The 23907-nt window shown below is 30.2% G+C and overlaps 1 protein-coding gene across 1 annotated transcript in view; it reads left to right on the top strand.

Annotated features, from left to right (window-relative positions):
- The window catches only part of LOC142330316 (uncharacterized), a 61721-nt gene extending 38467 nt beyond the window's left edge, over positions 1–23254 (top strand). Inside the window, exons 10-13 of the mRNA XM_075375537.1 lie at positions 347–451; positions 1838–1966; positions 7917–8078; positions 23046–23254. Of these exons, the coding sequence (XP_075231652.1) occupies positions 347–451; positions 1838–1966; positions 7917–8078; positions 23046–23162 (513 nt within the window). The 3' untranslated portion in view covers positions 23163–23254. The remainder of the gene's footprint in view (positions 1–346; positions 452–1837; positions 1967–7916; positions 8079–23045) is intronic.
- The last annotated feature ends 653 nt before the right edge of the window (positions 23255–23907 follow it).

The following is a 23907-nucleotide window of genomic DNA, read 5'->3' as shown; positions in this document are numbered from 1 at the left end:
AGTCATTCATTATTTGTAAATGTATGTAGGTGTCAAATTAATCATTGTTACTGGTATGTTCTGATTACATACATTTTTAAACTGATTATCAGATCTTACAGTACAATATATGTACTTCACTTCAAGAATTTTCACCTGTAAAAACATTTTCATCATGTCTTCCTTTAGGCAGATTATCACTGTATAGCGGTGCTTCTTGAAACTTAAAATGTATAAATCTATATAAACTACAACTTATTAAAACTTCACGTCATTTGCATTTGTGCTTATGGTGAAAATAATAATAAAAATCTCTCAGTAAATTTGATATGCAAATTTTTATAGTTTTTTTACCTTTTTATTTCAGGTTGATCGCCTAGAAAAACAAGTGCAAGAACAGTGTAGCCGCATGAAAACAGAAGTAGAAAATATAAAACAAGAAATAGAAAATTCAAAAGAATTAAAAGCTAAAGTAAGTTTTTTCATTATTGTAATAACAGTTGTAATATTTTTGTATACTCCTATATATGATATCAAAATACACCTTCCTTATCAATCAATTCATTATTTATCAACCTTTAGTGACTTCAAAAAATACAAAATAGAAAAGTTCGCAGAAACAGTTTATAAATTATTTTAAATGAGTCTCGTAACAGTCAATTTGTCAGCTTCAGAGTCAATGGATATTTATCTTGTCTGTTATGTTATTGCCAGTCTTATAATTACCTACTAAAAACAGTATGATTTGCAGTATAGAAAAAAGTTATTTGTAGTCAAAGATAGCAAAATTTGTGAGAAATATTAAGATAAAGGAACATATTATATTAGAAGTTATTCTCTAAGAATTAGAACAGTATTTTTAGAAATATTTGCCTGGAGTAGTGTTCTATGTCAGAGTAAAATACCAATGATAGGAAAAACAAAAAGGAAAGAATAGAAGCTTTTGAAATTTGGTGTTGAAGGATGTTGAAGGTTAGTAAAGTATTAATAAAAAGGACTTTAGACATAGAGGTAAGGTGAGAAATTTATTATAAAATTTTGTATAGAAACAAACTAGGTGAGCCATATGTTAAGACATCTTGTTTAGTTTGGTAAAGAGGGTAGAAACTGTAGAAGAAAACAAAGATTTGAGTTTTTAAAATAAGTAATTGAGGACGAAGGATATGGAATTTTGTCGAGTTGAAAGTAGTAGAGAATAATACAAAACCAGTAAAACAAAAAAAATCTATAATGAATATTTAAATCTATCACAATTTTTTGTAGACTGGTACTTGTTCTATTAAATAAAATTACTTTCTTGATATTCAGTTTAAAAATTATTTTTATATTGTTTATGGGCAACTTTGGATTATTATCCTTCAATTGCTAGGTAAGAGATTCATTAGCTTTATTTGCCAAAATGAGCAAACAGTTATGATCTATTTAAAAGATTCACAATTTATTTTGTTTTAAACAAGATATATTGTAAAGTGATCTTAATAATACGTACTATGGTCAGTACAAAGAGTAAGTTTTTGTAATTGTTTCCTATTTACTTACCAAAGGTTTGAGTAAAAAAGTTAGATATTTAAATTATTTTTTTACTGGTATTATAATTTTTGTTAAAGTTTATTATTTTTCTATGTTTCACTGATATCTCGGTATGGAAGAACAAAAACCACTGTACTTTCATTACATATTCTTAATAAATTGCCAAAAGTAATGGAATTGTATAGAGTGAGTGGAGAATTGCCCATTAAAAAAACCTTCAAAAGTAAGAGAAGAGAATAATGTAATTTTATAGCAATTAATTTTTAAAATAACTAAATTTTATCAAATATTTCTTCTGATTTAATTTATTTATGTAAATTTGTTTCAGAATGCTGCATATAAATCAAGAATTGTTAAGCTTACATCAAAAGTCGTTAAGCTCATTGAACATAATAAAAAAATGGCTGATTGTTATGAACAGAAGATAAATGTTCTTAATAAATCAAAGGATATGGAGGTAATAAAGTTGTAATAAAATTATTTAATCATTCTCAAATTGTCTATTTGTAACTCAAGTTGTAATTTTATAAGTTTCTTGTTAGATTTATTTTGTGAAATTTATTTTTAAATTATTAATACTGTATTTGCCTAAATATAGGTAAAGTTTTTTCCTCTATTTTCTTACATAAATTGCGGGGGGGGGGGGTTTGACTATATGTGGGAGTTGGACTTAATCAGGCTTTTAAGTTGTTGAGTTGTTTATTTTTGTTTCTATATTCATGATTAGATCGTGCAAAATAAACTCAGTTGTTATTTATGTGATGGTTGTTAAAGTTTATATTATTATGCTATTTAGACATAAAATTTAAGTATGTATAATATTATAAAGTAGTGCATAAGATAATAAATATTGTATATAGCATCATTTAATTATGTATAATAAATTTCAAAATTAATTTCTTGTTGACATAATATTATTTAGTGGAAAAAGATTTTCTACAAATTTTTTTTCTGATAATTAAATTAAAAAATTGGGGATCGACGTATATTCTAGCAAATAATCAGTATTTTATTTTTCTTGGTTAATTAGTTATAAAATAGCAAGATAATCTTTTTTTTTTTTAATAAAATTAAAGAAGTTTAGAAAATACCAAATGGTATAGAAATTTTTATTGCTTAGAATAAAATTCAAACTAATGAAATGTTTAATGATTGTAGAGTGATCACTGCATTTCGTGCAGACAGTTTTATTTATTAGGTATAAATTACAAAAAATCAGAAAAAGCTCTGAAAACTGGTTCAGTCGACGTCATTCTTTTAAATGAAATAAAGAACATAACATGAATTTAGTCATTTATAGCAAATAGCCAAAATCTATATTTATACTAGTGGTAAACTGTAAAGCATTACACAAAGTGAATGAGTAGTTGTGCAACCCATTTGGAAAAATATACATGGAAATCAACATACAATAAAGAATTATTAAATTTCAAGAAAGAGATAAATTTTAAATAATTCATAACTTACAGTAATTGTGATAAAATAAATGTCCAAAATGCCCTCCATTTCCAGCTGTGTAGTCATGAACATGTTTTTTCATGTTTAAAAGCCACTTTTTTAATAGTTGCAATGTTGATAGTTATTTTGACTTCAGTGTTCTGTTTGAGTCAATCAATTGTACAAGGATTATTTCTGAACACTTTTTATTTTAAATAACCCCAAAGAAAAAGATTCGTGGGAGATAAATCAGTGATCTAGGTGGCCATAGACGACAGAAAATGACTTTCTCCTCAAAGAACTCATGAAACAGTAATTTTGTGTTATTCCCTCTGTGAAATACCTTTGTTTTTTCCTGTAAATCTTATCAGATGTAGATGCTGCATCTGTTTTTATTTCAAGGAACTTCTGACATCTTCCAGAACTGGTATATGGCTGTCTTCTTGATTTCAGGCAACACATAGTAATTTTCACATTAAATCTTATTTTAAATCATTGAAAAAACATTGATTAACTCTCCTCATGATTGGCTGATGCTAGCTTGACTGAATTTTTCTGCATCAACTGGAAAGACTGCCATCTCAGAGGTCTAGCTCTAAGATATCTAAAATTAATAAGTAATGTAAAAAACTGCATGAAGTGATCAGCTAGTTGCTCATACTGTGGTGTATCCAATTGGCTGGCCAGTTTTAGTGGTTTGCATGCCTGGGTTTTACAGTAGTCCATCTTGAGGTGATTCCTAGCAATTCTTCATTGTATTTTGATTTTATTCTTCTCATTTTCATCATTAAATAAATAAGTGCAAAATAAATAAATAAATGCAAAAAGTATGTTTGAGATTGTAATTATAAAAATAAATACTGTGTGTTCAAAAAGTAACTGAACACCTGTTATGCACTAGTACAACAATATGTGCACTTACTTACTTTACAATAGTTGGAAATAATCCTTATGAACATCTAGACATATCTGCATGGGTTTTTTCTTGTTCTCAAAAACCTTCAATCAGAATTGTCCTAAACTAAAAACTGTTGAAACTATTAACACTTTGCACATTCTGTGGCCAACCTGCTTTCAATCATATGAGACTGAGCTTCTTACAAACTGCTGTGTATGCTGTTGCAACAGCGGTGTTTTTCTGTCAAGCTGACTTTCGCATGGACTTTGGGTCTTGGTTGTACAGCAGCTGATATGTCTTGCAGTTTATCTTCAAGAACTAATAGTCTACTATTTCATTCACATTCCTTTATCAATCCCTTCTCGATTAGCACTCTTATACTATGATTAGGAACCAGTGTACCTAGTAATCTAACAGAAAACTCCTACCAAATAGTCTCCTTAGCAGTGTGTGTATTGATTCCACCATCTTTTCCCCTCTGAAACGGGTTAGTGAATTTTTTCCTCACAATTCTGGTCATTTTGCTGTATATCTTTGCTCAAGCCCTTTAAAACATCACAATAAAAGACAGAATTTACCTTAATACCTGAAGGAATAGATTTTCTATTAACAATACAGAACATAACAAGCATGAAATTTTTGTTGCACTTATGACCTGACTTGGGTTCTTTTCACTTTGATGAGTGTTTTTTTCTCCAGATCATAGTCATATTCCCAGGTTTCATCTCCGGTTATATACCTAGAGATGAAAGTAGGATCATTGTTAGCCTTGACTTGAAGGTAATGAATGACATGCAACAACATACCGCTGATTTTGAATCGGTTGACAAATTTGCAGCAACACGATATTTGTTTAAATTTTCAGCTAAAATTTCTTGACAGATCCTGTAACCAGTTACAGATATGTCGCACATTTCATGGATTATTTTATGTTGTCCTCATGGACAGGTTCCCAGAAATTTCCATTTCTTCTAGTGTTTTGCCTGTGGAAGGTACCCTGGAATGTCATCTTCAATTAATTTTCTACTGGCTTTGAAACAAACTTTTCAGTATTTCTTTTCCTAAATTTATACTTTATTTTTATAATTAAACCTCTCATGGCCTTCATTCATTAAAAATAGATTTCTTATAATACAGTTTAAATTTCTATTCCTGGACACAAACACTATCCACTTCCAAACAATACTATTGTTGTGTCATCAGCAGTAAGGATGCACCTCACTGATGATTTATGGTAAGTCATTTAGGTAGATAAGCAAGAGCAGCTAGCCAACAACAGACCTCTTAGGCACCCCATATCTAACGCACTTCCAGCTGGAGTAGTATCTCAAGCTGTTTTTAACCACACATGCCCTCTGCATACGGGTAGCTAAATAAGAAGCCGTCCAATTCAGCATGTCCCTAGAATAACCCATAAAAACAATTTATGTAATAAAGGTGAGAGATACAGTGAAAAGCTTGGACATATCACAGAAATTACTGGCTTCTCTTTTAGAGTCATCCAAAACAGATGACACCCCATTTACAAGATCACACAAAGCAAGCTTAGTATCATGTTTCTTCCTAAAACCATATTGAGAACTACTAAAATATTTGATTTTTTTACTAATGTAATTCCATCTTATCACATATAATTTTTTCAAATAGGTTTGAAAATGCAGGCAATAAGGTGTTTAGGTCTATAATTGTCCAAATTATTATTTCCTTTTTTAAGATAGGAATCACCTCAGCAAATCAGGAAATCCTAAGAGATAAATTAATTATTCTTGCCAAAACAAGTGCAAGCTGACCAGCATAAGTCTTAACAATACTAATAAGAATACCATACTGGCCTGATGAAGTTTTATTTTTAAGCGATCTAGCTTTGATGATGACATAATGATCTGAAATACACCAATCCCCTTTTTTGAGCTTTCACAGTGATTAGAATTTTAACTTCTGCATTGCTTAATTTAGAAGTAACATTTACTAAATAGTCATTGAAATGAAATGCTCAGCCATAACTGAGGGGCAATTTTATCATTACTTTCAACTCAGGGTAATCTGACTACGTCTTTTTATTAAGACCAAGTTCATTATTAACAACTTAGAATGTTGTTTGATTTTTTTTCAGCTGACTTAATGAATTTATCATTCGCCATTCTTTTAGCTATCCTTACAACTTTATTAAAAGTTTTTTTTATATAAATCAAAAAGTGGGGGTCTCATAAATCTCCTCTCTATCTGAAGATCCATTAAATATTTTGCAGAAACCCTTGTATAAGTGGATACCTAATTATTAGTTTTGCCAAATGCTTTTTTACTAGAAGTTTTCACAAGAAAGATAGCATTAAATGCTGTAATAAGTTTATTAAAAAAATCATTAAATATCACATTCACATCACAGACTCCATGTGGATTTACCACATTTGCTGTGAAAATTTCCACTTATTAGAATGTGCCATCTTAAATATCTTCTTCTAGATACATTTCATAAGAAAGCTACCTCTTTAAATGAGTACCATGATTTGACTTCTGAAAAATTTTGACATATCTTTGCGTTTCACATCCCCCAGACTCCAAAACTACTATCAGTTCAAAAGTTTATACATACATTTATATATGTATTTCACTTTCTTGTTGAAAAGACAACTGCCGTAATTTTGCACCAGTCACTTTCAAATTGATACATAAAATATAATGACCCAAAATATCAGTCAAGTTTGTTAATGGGGGTTTGACCATGGGGGTGGATGGAAATGGAGGATTTAAAAAAAAACAACAAAATATTGATATAACTTTCTTATTAAGTAAAATATCGAATTTGTTCAAAGTTCGTTTTATTCTTTGGATAAGGACCTAAAACTTATATAAGTAAAGTTTTTTGATATCACAAACCATTGGTCCAGGGGGTGGAAAAATGGGGTTTCAAAAAAGTAATGCCTCCCTTAATAGGCACAATATCGAATCAGTTTAAAGTGGTTGTTAGTCCTCTAAACATTACCTAAAAGTTTTGTCTGAAACACTTTTTGATGTGACCAACCCTTATGACAAGGGATGACCAAAATGTTTTGCTGGAATTGTAAGAAAATGAGACTTGTCGTATGCTAAACATGTGAAACTTTTTTCACATGCAACCATTGTCATATTGAGTAAATTTGAAGTTTTTCTTAACTTTAACGTGGAAATCTTTTTTATCCCCTGTTAGCACCGGTGAAATCGCCTTCTGGCATGCCAAAAGGGATTTTTTGTAATCTGAAGAGCGAGAGGTTATTAAGTAGAGAAAATTTTTTATTTTATTTTTTTAAATTTTACTGATCAGAATTCCCAAAAAAAAAGAATTACATGGATCCGTTGTTATATTCCTAGTTTATGACATAATCTAAGCCTGAAAATATTTCTTGAAACTGAATGATTAAATAAATACTATTATTATAATAAGTACATTTTTAATGGAATATTTAAGGAAAGTTTTTGGTTCAACCTGTATGTATTAGGTAGAAAAACTAGATAATCGAAAAAGATTTAATTGATTGCATTAAAAAAAAGAAATACAAATCTTTCAGAAACTAAATACAGGAATGATTATTGGTTTTGGATAAAAAGTCTTTAAAAATACTTTTAAATGTCTCAAAAATTGTGATATAGAAAAAACGAGTTTTTTTTCACCAGATTAAAATGGTTTTAAAAAACTTTTTTTTTTAAAAATAAGTGAAAACAACAATTTTCAGAAATATAGTTAAAATATTATATTAAATATTCTTATTAAAATGGCATTTACTGGACTAGTACTATTTATTTAAATTTATCATTCAGTTACAATAATTCTTTATTTTTATAAATAAAACAAGTAACATAAGCAGTTATTTATATATAAATATTCACATTTATGTGTAGGTTTATACTTGTGTTTAAACTTGACACTTACTGACACAGTATAATTTTTAAGTGACACTGTGCTACCTGTGTAACGGCATAATTTATTTTAAAAACTTATAAAATAAGGCCCCACAGATTTATTGTTCTATCTTATCTTAAATTAGAAATTATTCATGATCTTTTATTAAATTGTCAGTTGTTTATTTTATTACAGTTATGGGTGCAAAAACTGAGTATTGGTTCTTCTTTAACTAATGGTAAAAAACAAGAATTGGAAAATATTGTTTCTGCATTGGAAGAGAAGTTTCGAAAACAATTAACAAATGCCACTCAGATAACATTTCATAATGTGGATCCAACTATTAAATGTTTTGAGGTAATTAAAAATTATTTAATTATGTAATAATAAAGAATAATTTAATTTTTAAAGAATTTATTGTAAATAAGTATAAATTAAGATAATACAAATAACTTGTAAATCACAACAAGTAAACACATTTTTTCTATAACAAATATCTTGATCAGTTCCTTTTAGATTATTCGTTTGGCCCATAGCATACAAACTGAAATTAGTACCTGAAACTAACTATAAATTAACTAAAGTTACAATCTAGCAGAATTAAATATAAATAAATTTCTTTCTAATGATTTTCTACCTTATATATTAACTTCATATTATACTACTTATATTCACTTTCTTCTAATCATTGCCTTGCACAGCACGAAAACACTCACTCACTCACACACCCACCGATGCACATACACAGATGACATAAGAAAAGTTAAAATTAAAGCAACTAATACCATCTTAGGAAGTAAAGAAAACCAAAGATAATTTATTTTAGCATATTAATAATTTAACATTTTTCAAAAATAAGTTTTGAACAGTTGAATTCCCTGTATTTTAATGCCGACCAAACATAGCCCCAATTTTTCTTGTTTATAATTCTAAACAACTGCATCAATATTCAAAACCCAATCTACTAATGCACTGTTTATGAAATTCTCATAGGACTGAAAAACTATCCAAAAAATTCAGAATATCCTTCCTCTCCCTGATATTGCATAATGAACACGAGTTGAATGGTAAAAGATCCTGTTGTCTTGAAAATCATGCTAATAAAATTCTATTTATTGATGTCAATAAATAGATATTTATTGGTCCACCTTCAATCTATAATAAACAGATTAAATTGAGCTCTATTAGCCGTTTCCAGCGATGTATTGCAGATGATTTCACTTGCTCTACATTTTAACTCTTCTATTTTCCACAATTCTTTCTGATCCTCAAAATCACCCAATTGATTGCATAAGTGAGATACAAATTTAATAATTCTTTTTACTAAACATATTATTATAATAAAAAATGCCATTTTTCATGGGAATCGTCAACACACTGGCCCTACTTTCCAAATAAAGTGAATAATTTGGTGTATAATTTGGAAACAACTAAACAATAATTTGTAACCGTAACTCTGTCCTAAAATGTACACCTAACTTTCACCAGACATTTTATTTTCTTCTCTCGCAATTTTCCTAAACCTAAATATATTTTTCATTTCAGTACCCCTGCTAACATGATATCCATTAAATATTGAATGGCATGTAAGATTGGGCCACAGCTGTAATCTCCCATTTATAAATGTTAAGTAACCCAGTTTCTTGGGCTTGATTGATGTTTGAGCTGTTTTAAAATACTTGTTTTAAAAGATCAACCCCAAAATTAGCACAAAGAGTATCCCATTTTAAGGATTCTTTCCTACATTTTCAACAGTAAAAAAGTGAGCTGATGAATTTAAATGGTCATATATTCAAGATGACTAATGCTAAGGATGCCAATTACTTGCTACTACTGTCAAAATCATACAAAAATCCACAATGCTGTATTAAATGATCGCCATCTGAATGTACATTAGCTTGTTGTCACTGCAGACATCTCAGTAGGCTGTGTATTCTGTTTTGGGTATGAAAAAGCTGTCTGCTCAATAGGTGCTATACATTTGTAAAGTCAAACAAAAATGCATTTGACTGAACACTTCTCAAGCGTTTTAGACTTATTTAAACATGATTTCACTGAGTTTCTTTGAAACTTTAAGAACTGATGAAATATGGTTTCACCATTACATGCCAGAAGCCAGTGTTTGGGAGCAGGTGAAAGTGCACCAAAGAAACTGAAAACAGTTTCATATGTTGGAAAAATTATGGGATGGTTTTTTAATTCTCATTGTGAAGTGCTCATAGACTACCTGGAAAAAGACTAGACTAGGGTATTAAAAAGTTGAGAAGTTTTTTGTCTAAATGTATCGAATTGTGACGGTGCCTATGTTAAAAATTTTTTTGAAAATTCAGAAAAAGTTTTTGTTTTCTTTGTCAGGCCAAGAACTTTCCAAATGTTTTTAATCTGCACTATGTTTCTACATAAACAAAAGATGTAACTTTCAGTATCATACCTTTCCACAGTTGTCAAACTAACTGCTTTAATTTTTTATAATTTATTTAATTTTGTGTAAACTTAACACTAGCTGCTTTGTTTATTAGATTGTTCAATAACTGAACACTCAAACATTGCTCTCTTCTATCAGCAGTTACTTATCTAAACTTCTCAACTTGTCAGTGATGAACCTAAGTTTTCATCCAAATTAATTTTGGCATGAGCTGCAGCAAATCATATGCTCTATACATCTTCACATACATACACCAAACTAACTAGAATAGGCATGTGATTGGAATGGTGTTCCAGTAAAACATTGTCAGAAAAGTGTTAATTTAAACATTTCAAGCATTAAACTTGATGTAGCTCAATAATAAAAGATAGTTACTAATTTTCAAAGGACCTAACTAATTTACAAATGACATTCTGTTGTTAAGACTCCAACTATTCTACAATTAAAAATGACAAAATTAAACATTTGCACTATTTATTAAAAACTAAAGATACAATTATAAATTGATTGAATCTACGTAAACATTTGACAGTAAATTATGAGATTTACCAACTCCTTTCCAATCTCCAACAACTGTTCTTTAACCTATCACTGTAGGGAAAAAAATAGATTCCATAAAAGATTAAAGTTCCTCTAATACTCTGATTTGATACCCCCCCAATCAAATATAATGGAAGAACATAGTTTTTCTTTAACATTACAAACTTCAATTCGTAATTTATCACCTAAAGTTTCAATATAATAAAAATAATAATATATATATAAATAATAATATATCTAAAATAAAATAAAAATATCTATAATAAAAATAATAATATATCTAGTAATAAGCTATTTTTGTACCCCCATACCTGTTTTCCCTATCTTGAAATCTCAACTCAGTACATATCATTTAAGGTATGGTTTAAATACCTCCTGGTTACCTTCTTCTACTTGGGTTTCTAAAAGACAAAAAAAGTCATACCTACCATGAAGAGAGAAATATTTGTGAACAATGAACCTAGTTCCTTTTAATTTCTTAACAGTATTTAAAATAAACTTTAACGTCTGTATCCTTAGGAAAAGTTTATGGTTAGTATTATGTGCATTACCTCTTTTTTGGTTTTCCTAATGGATGGAATACATTATTTAGGGGAAATAATTCACCTAATTGGGATTATTTACGCAGAATCTTTTGATTCTACCTACACAGCAGTCCAGTATTAGTCTTAAGTCAGACTGTTAAATATAAAATTGTTTCAACTGCTATGGTCTTCTAAATTCACCACTTAATTAAATAGTATGTTAGCTAAGTGTTTATTTCACTTTACCTCCATCATAGTCATAAGAAAAAAATAAGGGAAACAGTGTAAACAAAATTTAATGTTAACCCTTTGTCATGACGCTGCAACACACACACAATGTCTATCTCTTCATTACGTCTGATAATTACAAAATAAATTAAATATTAACTGGGATCCTTTATTGTTTTAGGTAAATTTTCTTAATGCTAGAAGCAAAATAAATAGTTTGTTAAAATTCATCTAAAGTTTGGTTTCCATTAAAAACAATATTTTTGTTTCTCATACACATAATTTAACCTAAGTTAAATTTTACTGTAATTTGAGAATAAACCAAAATTATATTTTAGAGTTGTGTGTAAAAGTACGAGGGTTATTTTTTTTCAAGGTCCGATTGGTCATGAAATTAAAACCACATTGAAAATAAAAAATTTTCTATTTTTAACAAGTACTTACATAGTTAACACTATTTTTCTACGTAGTCGCTCTCTGATTTAGACATTTGTAATAGTGTGGTACCAACTTTCCAATACCCTCGTCATAGAATGGAGCCGCCTGTGTTTTCAGCCATGTTTCTACGCTGGTCTGCAGCTCGATGTCTGTGCCAAAATGTTGTCCTCCTAGCCAGCATTTCATGTGAGCAAAGAGGTGAAAATCAGATGGAGCCAAGTCCGAGCTGTATGGTGGGTGATCAAACACTTCCCAACGAAAACGCTGCAGGAGCTTCTTTGTTGCAGCTGCAGTGTGCGGCCGAGCAGTGTCATGGAGAAAGACAATGCCTGATAACATTCCTCTTCGCTTATTCTGAATTGCCCTTCGTAGACGTTGAAGAGTCACTTAGTATGAGGCTGCAGTGATGGTCGTGCCAAGTTCCATGAATTCCACCAAGAGAACTCCATTCTGGTCCCAGAATACAGTAACTATACACTTTCTGTTGGAGAAGGTTTGCTTGAACTTCTTTGGTTTACTGAGAGAGTGAGAATGCATCCACTGTTTGGATTGTTCTTTTGTTTCTTCAGTTTCGAAATGGACCCATGTCTTGTCTCCTCTGACAATTTTGTTCAAAAATCTTCTCCTTCATTGTGGTAGTGCTGGAGAAACGTTAGGGAGGCGTCCATTCTCATTTTTTATGATGGTCGGACAGCATCTTGGAACCCATTTCGCACAGAGTTTGCGGTATTGAAGTCTGTCACTCACAACGGTGTAGAGAGCTGACCTTGAAATTTCAGGAAACGAATCGCTCAATACAGAAATTGTGAACCGACAATTTTCTCGAATTTCCTCATCCACTCGCTCAATGAAATCACTGGTTGACACTCGCTTCCTTCCCTGACCGCCTGCATCATGAACATCTGTATGTCCTGCTTTAAAGTTCCTGCACCATTGTTGCACTTTGCTGTCACTCATTGAAGTTTCACCGTACACATTCATCGATGAATTTCAGCTGCATTACACCCCTCAGCCTGAAGAAATTGAATTACCGCACGCACTAAACACTTCAGGAGATGCTATTGTTGTAGACATGTTTACATGCTGGCTGCATGTTTAGAACTAAACGAAGTGATGTGGCGTGATTGAAGGCCATGCTAGAGACGCTGTGCAACACATATGCGCAAAGGTTCATCTGATTTTTGCGCGGGTTTTTATTTTGCGACCGATTGGACCTTGAAAAAAAACCCTCGTATTATTAATTGTTTTAACTAGTCATTATTTTAATTAATCATTAATAAACTACATATTTAGTTACATATACTTGTTTTGTTTTATGCTTGCAGAAAATTTCTGAACCAGAAGAAAACAACAAATAACAGTAAAGAGTTGTTAATATGATTTGTTATAAGAGTAATATAAAGTGGGGATACGGCACTGTGAACCAATAGTGTTGCAGTATTTCGGTCACATGATGCTGGCCCCACCCCCTCTGCCATCTTAGAATTTTTGTTTTCCCTGTGACAAATTTCGATATCTTTTGAAGTGCTGCCAACAAATTGTTTCTACACATAAATATTATTTAATTATTCAAATAATTCATAGATAATATTTATCATTCTAGCACAGCAATGAAGCATAAACAATGAAGGCTAAAATCAGATTATCTGGACACTACTATAGATCCATCACTAAAACCTCTACTGCACTGCTATATATTACAGGCTAAATTCATGTGACCTTGAACTATATTTGAAGTGGTAAATATTACGTATTATCAACCTTTGAAATATTCAAATAATTATTTAATGTGTAAAAAAAACTCGGTGGGCAAAACTGCAACAGAAAAGGGAATCTCCTTCAGGAAAAAGGGAAATTCTAAGATGGCAGAGAAGCAGGATCATTTTCATGGGACCAAAATACTGCAATCCTATAAATTTGTGGTGTCGTATCCCTGTTTCTATACAACTTATAATTGTGTATTTGTTTTACATTAAAATTTTGTCCGTTGTGTTTTTAATCGTGTTATTTACTTTATATTTTTTTATTCCAAAATAACTATTTTCATTTGTTAGCATGAATAGATTGGCATTATGTGTGTGTTAAAGTAGTTCATGTTATTTATACTCAGACAATGATAATATAGTAGTGTGATATTTTTATGTGCCCAATTAACTAAGGATGAGTACTAGGTAAAAGTTAAAATTTACCTAGAAATTTACAGTTATGGACAATTTTCTGCATTGTCTCCTAGAATGTATCAACATGGAAGGAAGAAATTTGCAACAAGCAATTTTTAAATCATATGTTTTTAAAATTATCCAAATTTTCCCTTTCAAATATTGTATATGTAATATAAATATCATTATAAAACTGCTGTATTTTTAAATGTCTCAGTTCATTTTGACTGATTTGTGCAGTCATTGTTTAATATTTCATTCAGGGCAATTTGGTGGCAATTAATGAAAATTTTGTAACCTTTAAAAATCAGTGTAGCAAATAAAAATGTATAAATGTATATAAATGTAGGTAATAATACTATAGAACAGTCATCACTAGTGAAGTTTGTTGGTGCCTCCATGACACATCTTAGCCTTTCATCCTGAGAATCCAAAGTTTAACCCCCCAGTTTAATTAACCCCCCCAAAGTTTAATACCATCCAGTATTTTTTGCATGCTACAAGAGCTGCTGTGTATTTGCATTTAGACTAATATTTACATTTGGTAATATCTAGAAGTAATGATAATCCTTTTGTGTGTAATACTCAATGCTGTTTTTTAAACGTCAAAATAAAATTTAAAAAGAGTTTTTACTTTTCAAAAGGTTAGTTGTGGTGAAATAAAGAAATATGAAACATATAAACAAATCTTTTATAAATAAAATAAATTAGTGATGGCTCTTTCGTTTATTTATTTATTTATGAAATAACTATCAATTGTCAACAAAAAGATTCCAAAAGAAATTTAGAGACTCCCACTTTTAACAAAAGAAATGGAAGTCTAAGGAACATGATTATTTGAATGAAAGCTACCTTATGAAGGGCCGAAGTGTATCCAGAATTTACCATACATGACAATGGCACCAGTTAATTTGTTAGAAAAATTTGTAAAAAAGGTGGAGTTATTAATTGAAAATATTTTAGTATATTGAAGAATTCCTTTTCAGTTGTAAATTAGTTGCAGGTTTAAAGTAGTCTGTATGTTTGTCCAGTTTCTGGGAGGCAATTATAAAAGATGGTTTCTGATTTTTTATTATATTTATATTAATATTTGGAATCACATTTTTAGATTGAAAAAAACCTTCTGTTAGAATTGGCAGTTATTCTTTTGGTCATTCAATTCTTGCATGGTTGTTATGTTATGGTTGAGCTTGGCTTTATAACTGAACATCTAGGATTCTGATTTAATCATTCCTGCACATGAATGGTGGTTTTCTGAGAGGTTTGTCATCCGGAACTGAGACAGAAGAACACACATTTTACCTATAAAATAATTAATTTCTAATTCAGTACACTTTGGCTATTAAAGCGTACTTTAAATTGCCTTTGTTATAATTGATTGTTTTTTATGAAAACTCAGCATAATGATTCTTACTCCACAGATTTGGCTATATTTCTCATATCTGCTTTCATTTTTGAAAGCAATAAGAATATAAGATACTAATTGTAAGATTGTATTTATAATTACAGAAAGAAGTGTGTCAATCCTTGACTGACTGTTTATTTCTATCAAAAGTTACATTATGAGGAGTGATTGAAATATAATGTCATTGTTGTTTGTAACTATCAAATGAAAAGAAATTTGGCATAATAGTACATTTTATTTGTGGCAAAAAAAACTTCATTTTTCTGTGTTACAATTTATAGCTACACATATCTTCCAATAGTAAACTAGTATTCCTTTTCTATCAATAATGCTGACTGTCTTAATCCACAAATCTCACTGAGCCTACAGATTTCATTCGTGGTCTTTCCTTAATTTCTATCTTTAATTGTCAAAATAAGTAAAAATCGCAGAGTGCAGTATATGAGGATGTGGAAATAGAACCAAATTTCAGTTTCACTAGATTTTGCATGGCACCTGCTCCTAACAGATTTTACAATAGCCCAGTTATGCAATTATGTGTCTTAATCATTCTTTAAATTTCCATCTGGGTGGTGGATGCATTGTTGTATAATACAATGTTCATTTTGAATGAATTCATCCATCTCCTTTTGGTGCTTCTCATCAATCACAGAAACTGGTCTACTTGCGAGGTTCACCCTCAATTTTACCAGCTTCTGACATAAAAAATTTTACTGCAAATCTACTTAGTCTTCGATAACAGTTTCATCACCATAGTTGGCTTTTAGGCAAAGATGAATGCCACCATTCACTTTTTTGCTGTTAAATATTCATTTACTGCTCATTGTTTTATACACATTGATTTAGTATGCATATTCACTTCCATTACAATAGCAACTGACAGAAAATGAGGGTGCAGGAGTCAGTGAATTTTAGAATATTAGTAGTACAGAAATGAAACTATAAAATGGCAGTAAAATTCTGTGTGACTTTTTTCTCATGGTATGCTCCAGTGTAACCTACTTTTCAGCCACCCCTCATAGGGTTTGATTATATCAGTGCAGTATCCCCTGGATAAAGTACTATTTGACTCTTTTTAATAATTGTTGGTAGTTAATTACATATTAAAAATAAAATTACCTAATATTAAACTCTGGAATGCCAGCTCTGAATGAATTGGAACTGATAATTTCTAACTGTACACACCTCTTTTGTTAATCTCTACTGATTGTTTCCTACCCATAACATGTGATTTAAACACTGGTATTATTGACTAAATCTATTACCTATTTTTTTCAATTTTTATATAAATTCAAAATTAATAGTCAAAAACTGTAGCCTGTTTCTATGTTAGTTACTGATGTGTTTTTTGTAGATTTCCATTTCTAAATCTATGAGAGATTATCTCTAAAGTAAAGACCATTTCATTGTAAAAAAAATTTATTCTGAAAACTTCATAAATATTTTTTATTTCTCACTAAACTACATACCTTATACTACTTCTCTATATAATCGCCACATGAATTAGACATTCATCTTAGCGATACACCAGGTTAAATATATCCTCGTTATATTCTTCTGCTGCCAGTCCATTTAGCTACTGATTAACAGCATTTTTAAGTTCAGCGTCTCCTGTGAATTGCTTATCACTCAAAAATTCTTTCAACTTCCCAGACAGATGGTAATCAGCAGGAGCGAAGTCCAGACTATATGGTGGGTGATCGTAAATTTCCCATCCAAATGTTCTCAGTAAATCACGTGTTGGACCCGCAACAGGTGAATGTGCCTTATCAGCAGGATGATGCCGTCGGTCAGCCCCCATGTTGCCAATTTTGAATGGCATGCCATAACTTGCATAGGGTTTCACAGTAGGCTTCTGCATTTGTAGTCATTCCACGTGACATGAAATCAATCAACAGTATGCCAAACTGATCTCAAAAGACTGTTGCCATCAGTTTGCATACAAATGGCTGTGGCTTGACCTTTGTTGATCTGGTTGGTGACTGAGGATGATGCCATTCACTTGACTGCCATTTTTCTCTGGCGTGTAATATTAAATCCATGTTTCATCGCCAGTAACAATTGAATTAAGGAACTCATGACCTTTTTCTGTGTAGCGCATTCGGATTTTTTTGTGACATTCCATTATGACGTGCGGCACCCAACGTGCACAAACCTTTTTGAAGCCTAAGTGGTCATGAACAATGCGACTGATAACAGCTCTTGAAACATCAGGAAAAAGAAGGGCCAGGTCGGAAATTATTGTGCAATGATCTTTTCTGATTTCATCATCGACAAATTTCAACAAGTCTTAAGTGATTATCAATGGCCTCCCCAAATGTTCTCATCATGCACATTAATTCTGTTATTTCTATACCTTTCACACCATTTTCGGATGTTTCTTTCATTCATTATATTATCAGTGTACATAGTAAACAACTAGCTATGAATTTCAGCTTGCTTAATGTTTTGATAGTTTGAAAAACCTATGACTCCACGTATTTCACAGTCAGCGGCAACATCGATTTTCCTATTCATTTTATAACGTAATAACTCGCACGTAATCAAAGATACTACAATACAACAACTTACAAACAATAATGCAGTGTACACATGACTAGCATGGCCATGAACGACATAGAATTGCCAACCTTAATTTCCCAGCGACCTTTACTTTAGATATATCCCTCGTATGTTGTTCTATTACTAATGTATTATATCATTCATATGAGGTACTTATGTATTAAACACTTGTTTTCAGATATTTTTGAAAAAGATTGAAGCAAATTTCCAGGCTTGTAATTTCAAGTTTTATTTTATGTTTATGAAAAGGTTTAATTTAATTGTTGAAGTAAATATTTGTTTCCTAACTATAGTTTAGAACAGCACATGTTGTTGTTTAATTCATATAAGATTTAATATTTTTTGAGACCTTGATTTTACCCAATTTAGGCATTTTTGAACAGTATTCTAGTTATTGACTATCTTATGAGGCATTACTGTTTCTTGAGTAATAATCTTTAGAATATGTTCATTTAGATAAGCCCTACAAGAAAACATATTTATTAAAAATAGCCATTATAACAACAAAACAATGGAGAACTAGAATCTGAAATATGTGCACCAGTTTTCTTAACAATCTCTAGTAACATTTTCTGTACATTGACCATACTAGCAAAAAATATTTAATCACTTTTACTTTCCTGACTCGTTAGCACAGTACCAGAGCTATAGTTCTAGAAGGGAAAGTATTGTAATCGGCCAGTTTGGGCATATGTTGTTTTCACCGGATCTTGCTGTTTACCATTTCGACCATCCCTGAATCCATTTTGACTAGTTTTGGCATGACGTATTTACACATGTATATACGTATGGATCTCACATAACTCAAAAATTATTAGACAGACGTAGGATGTTAAAATTTTGGATTTAGGACTGTTGTAAAGTCTAGTTGTGCATCTCCCTTTTTGATTGCAATTAAATTGATCAAAAATGTCCAAAAAAAGCCCAAAATCCAAAAATTTTAGATTTTGGATTTTTTTAGCTGCAGCAATAAGTCCTCGTTGAGAACTTTGCAATGATGTATCATAAGTGGTACTTATTTCCATTGATTCCAGAGTTATAGACTAATAAAATTTCAATTAATTTGTATCTTACAAGAGGAAGGCACATAGGTTCGAATTCAACTTTATTTCTTTTTTTTTTTATTTAAATGTGTTGATTTATTAATAATTATTAACTTGCGATTGTAAAAAATTTTTACTATAAATAATTCAATAATAAAAAAAGAATATGAAAAAATCAGAAGTTATAAGTGAAATAAAATTTTACGTAGTTTTAAAAATGTGTATATGTAATTTAATAGGCATAGAAGGAAGTCATATGGTGTCCACATCAAAATTTTTTATTAAAAGTTAAATATCACTTCCATCTACAACCTAATAATCTTTTTTTTTCATTACTGTTAATGTCTTACTTGGATATCAAAAAAAGTACTAGTTTTTAAAAATGTTTAAAGTAACTACTGCAGATTGAAATTGTTATTGTTCAAAAAAATAGATTATTTTTTCCAGAAATATAAAATTTTGCAAGGACAATGAGAGTTGATAGATTCTTTGAGTGAGAAGTTTCTTTTCTGCAGTTCACATTGGTGTAAAGTCAAACTAAATTTTTATACACCATCTAATAAAGTTTTTGAAAAGTTTTAATCTTTTAAGGAGTGTAGGTAGTTAACCTGTGGGAGATTTTCAATATTTCTCTGTGATGGTAGGGTTTCATGCTTTCATAATTGCTAATAATGTATAAAATTATAGACCATTTTCATTATTACCCATTAAGTGTCAGTTGGCAACCTTGTCAAGAGTGTTAGTCAGCTGTTCGATTAATATTTAGATAAACATAACCTCTAAAGTCTTAATTACAATGGCATGTCTGCTCGAAGAAAATACTTTTGAATAACAGCTTTCTATGATCCGATTTTTACTTTGGGAAAATGTACAACTATCAGAAATATTCTCTCAGATGAACAAACAATATGACAGTAGTTGCATGAATTGTGCGAGTTTTTACGCTTGGGTGGAAAGTTTAAAAGTGGCTACAAAAGTGTGTGACTGATGAGCACCATTCTGGGCATCCAGTAACAATGTAACCGTGGCATTAGATTCTTGTATTAATTCACTTATCCAAGAAGACTGATAACTTACAGTTGAAGAAATTACTGAAAAATGTTGAATAAGTGTTGGTACAACTCAAGCCATCATTAAAAACAAACTGAACTACCTACTGTAAAACTTGTGCAAGGTGGGTTCCCAGTGAGCTTACTGTTTATCACAAAACCGAGAGATGTTGCATTTGCACCGAACTCAAAAATCATTTCAATAACAAAGGTGATGCATTTTTTGACAGGATTTTAACCTGTGATGAAACTTGATTATATCATTTTGAGCCAGAGTCCAAGCGTTAAAGCATGTAGTGGAAACGCCCTGAATCACCTCTCTGTAAGAAATTCAAAACACAACCATTGGCTGGTAAGGTCATGTTAACCATCTTTTGGAGTGCCCATAGTCCAATTTTCTGTGATTTGTAGGAGCAGCGCATTATCAACAATTCGTGCTATTCAGCCGTGATTGAGAGCAAAGTCAAGCCCGCATCGAAGAGGAAATGTACGAGATGGCAGAAAAATGAGTGCTTCTTCTTCAAGATAATGCTCGACCTCATACGGCACAACTGATGCGGAAACTATTGGCAAAGTGAATTGGTAGCTGCTACCTCATCATCTTTGCCCTGACCTTGCCTCTTCGAATTTTATCTGTTTGGTCTAATAAAAGAAGCTTTGCCTAGAATCAAATTCAACAACAACAAAGAGATGAAGAAAAAATTACAAAACTGGCTTCAAGATCAAGGTAAGAATTTTTTGCTGGGAGGATAAGAAGACTCATAAGATGGAACAAGTGCAGAGAAGTCGGTGGAGATTACATGGAAAAGTAGACAAAAAAATTGTGTTTATTTAGTAAACCATTTTTGCTGTACAGCTATTTGTTTAATTGTTGAATGACCCTCGTATATGTAAAATATGGGTCTTCACTTCAAAATATAAAATGTGGGTTGCTACAGGAAAGTGAGTTTTTTGTTTATTAATTAAATGACCTGTCCCAAAATTTTCCACTCATTCTAATCCTTTCGCAATTAACACAACTTTTTATATATCTTAATTATTTAGATAAAAGTAATAAATTCTAAATTATTTAAAAGTAATTGAAAACATGTAAAAAAAAAAAATGATTTCATTGGATGTATTATAACCATTTTACTTTAAATATGGATTAAACTGTCCGGAGAACAGAATTGTTTTTTCATGTACTTTGACATAATATTTCTGCTTATGAGAAAGAGTCTTATGTTTCTGCTGCTATTTTTAATAAATGACAGAATCATTTAAAAATTCTTCCCACCAATTTAAAATTTAAAAAAATTATGTTAAGAAACAGTACATTACAGTTTATAACATTATTTTAAATAATAGTAAATAAAAGAAGGAAAAAAACCTTAATTTTCTGCATCTCCATACTTGATAGATTACTGTGTATATTCTCAAATAATCTTCATTAATGCCATTTGAATTGTGGTTACATTGTAGTTATTTTATGTATTTTCAAAAACTTTAATATTTCATATGTTTATATTGTAAATAACACTAATAAATACATTTTTTGTGTAAAAATTTTGTCGCTAATGTAACTTTTTATGCTGAATTCAAAAATGCAGTCAGAATTTTCCCATCAATCACAGTTTTTGTTTTAACATTTTTCAAGTATTGTAGAATTCTTTGAACTTGATAGTTATGACTTTAAAGAAAGTTATATATATATAAAAGAAAATATTAAATGATTTCTAACAGAGGGTGGGCTATAAACTTTCTAACCAGAGGGTGGGTGAAAGCAATAGTTGTATATGCATGATGTTGTTTTATTTACTGTAGTTTCTGATATGTCAGCACAAAACAAACACATTAGTATTGTTTAATTGTTTGCTGTGTGTACATGTACGTGGCTTCATTCTGTTTTGCGATTTACAGTTTTGGTTCAAGTGTATTACATTAGTGATTGGATAAGCCTAGGAAGTTCATAAATGATCCAGATAGTTTCGTTTCGTGTTTTCATCATTTTTCCAAGTGCATAAAAATATGGACGGTAATGAAATTGGTGTATAATTTTATAAATTAAATGCAGATCCTTTCTTAAGCATGGCAATAAAGTCTTAAAGCAGCTAGATAAATTTTCTATTGTTGAAAAATTTGTAAGAGGTATAACAATATCAACGACTTGCACCTTCACTGAAAATAAATTTAAAATATTAAGAAATATATTATCAACAAGATAGCAAGATTATACAGTCACATCGAATTAAGATTACATATTGAATTTCATAGAATTTCCTTCAGACTAAATGAAGGGCTAAATAAAATATTTACTTAGTTAATTTGCGTAATATATTTTTAGAGGAAAGTGTGGCTAGTGAATCAACTGTTAACTGGACAAATTATATAATAACAGATGAAGTAAAAGTAGAACAAATTTTCTAGCATTTAGATAATATTGTTGATGTAGATACCATTGTTATTAATCCAAGTAAAAAATAAGATTCCAGTTTGTAAGCAATAGAAAGAACACCTATGCAACTTATTAAAATAATTAAGTGTGCGTCTAATAATTTAATAACAAGTTTATAGAATATTATTTTGCAGTGTACAATATTTATCAGTTAATATTAAATTATTATTAATATTAAAAATAAATAAAATTATTATTAAATAATAATTTTTCAGTAAATGAAATAAAACTTTTGCGTGTACTCTGTAGACACTTGTCTAGTTTGTTGACATCCATGGTAACCTACTGAATTGGGTATAGATCAGACTGTATTTAATTATAACATCCTTCTTGGTGAACACTTTGACCAAAGAGGTTAATTATCACCATTATGCAGTCAAAATTGGTAAAGGTTTTTTTAAAAATTAAATTGTTACTGTTCACGAAGAGGGTATTATATGTTTTAAAATAGTTAATTAGAAAAAAAACTCACTCAAAAATAACAGTAATATTTTATTCTGTAACATTTTGATTCTAGTGGAAATATCAACATTTATCTAATATTTCAAGAACAAAAGCGTATACTCAGTATACAAAAATGATTAATGGAAGTTCATTTGATGACAGTTCACAGTCACCTGAACCAAGTATATAAGAAGCTAGAGATTGACAAACTGATTTTAAAAAATATTCAGAAAGGACATGAGTTTTGTAATCAACAAAGGATTGATATGACCGCTCCAGATAATGAACAGCAAAATTCTTCTTTTTTTTGCATTATTAAAATATTTGAAATTGTTTTTTTTTTTATGCATATTAACAATAAATTTTTATAAAAAAATTAAAATTAAATTAATATTAAAATAAAAGTGATTAAATACTCATTATCTTATGAAACTGAATATTTAGAGTTTTTTATTGTTTTTATTCCAATTTCAGGAACTAGTTTAATAGCTAAAAAATAATTAGAATAGTTTATGCAAGACATGTTTATAGGTATTCTATTTTGGTACAGGGCTGATTAAAATTCAGTCAGAATTATGCTTTAGCTCTTAATTCTATAAAAAGATCTTGTTGAAGAATAATTAACATGTAATTTGGGAATAAGTTAATAATTATTAAATTCTGTGTGCACAGTTTTCCAAAAAATTACTTTAACTTTGGTTATGCTTTTAAAAAAATTATTTTCATTCATGTGTAAGGATATTTATTTATGCTAGCTATCATCAATTTGGATGAAATTTTGCACAAAAATTTTTATGTATGGAGAACACTGATGGCATTTAATCTTGATCACAATTGGTCAATAGGGTGGGAAGATTCAAACTTTATGGTTCCTATATCTCAAAATTTCACATACTTTATTGTCCTTTAAATAACTAAGACAGTTTCTGAGGTAT

The sequence above is a fragment of the Lycorma delicatula genome, chromosome 9 (assembly GCF_047948215.1).
Source record: "Lycorma delicatula isolate Av1 chromosome 9, ASM4794821v1, whole genome shotgun sequence".
Taxonomy (NCBI): domain Eukaryota; kingdom Metazoa; phylum Arthropoda; class Insecta; order Hemiptera; family Fulgoridae; genus Lycorma; species Lycorma delicatula.
This window is presented reverse-complemented; position numbering and strand designations above follow the sequence as displayed.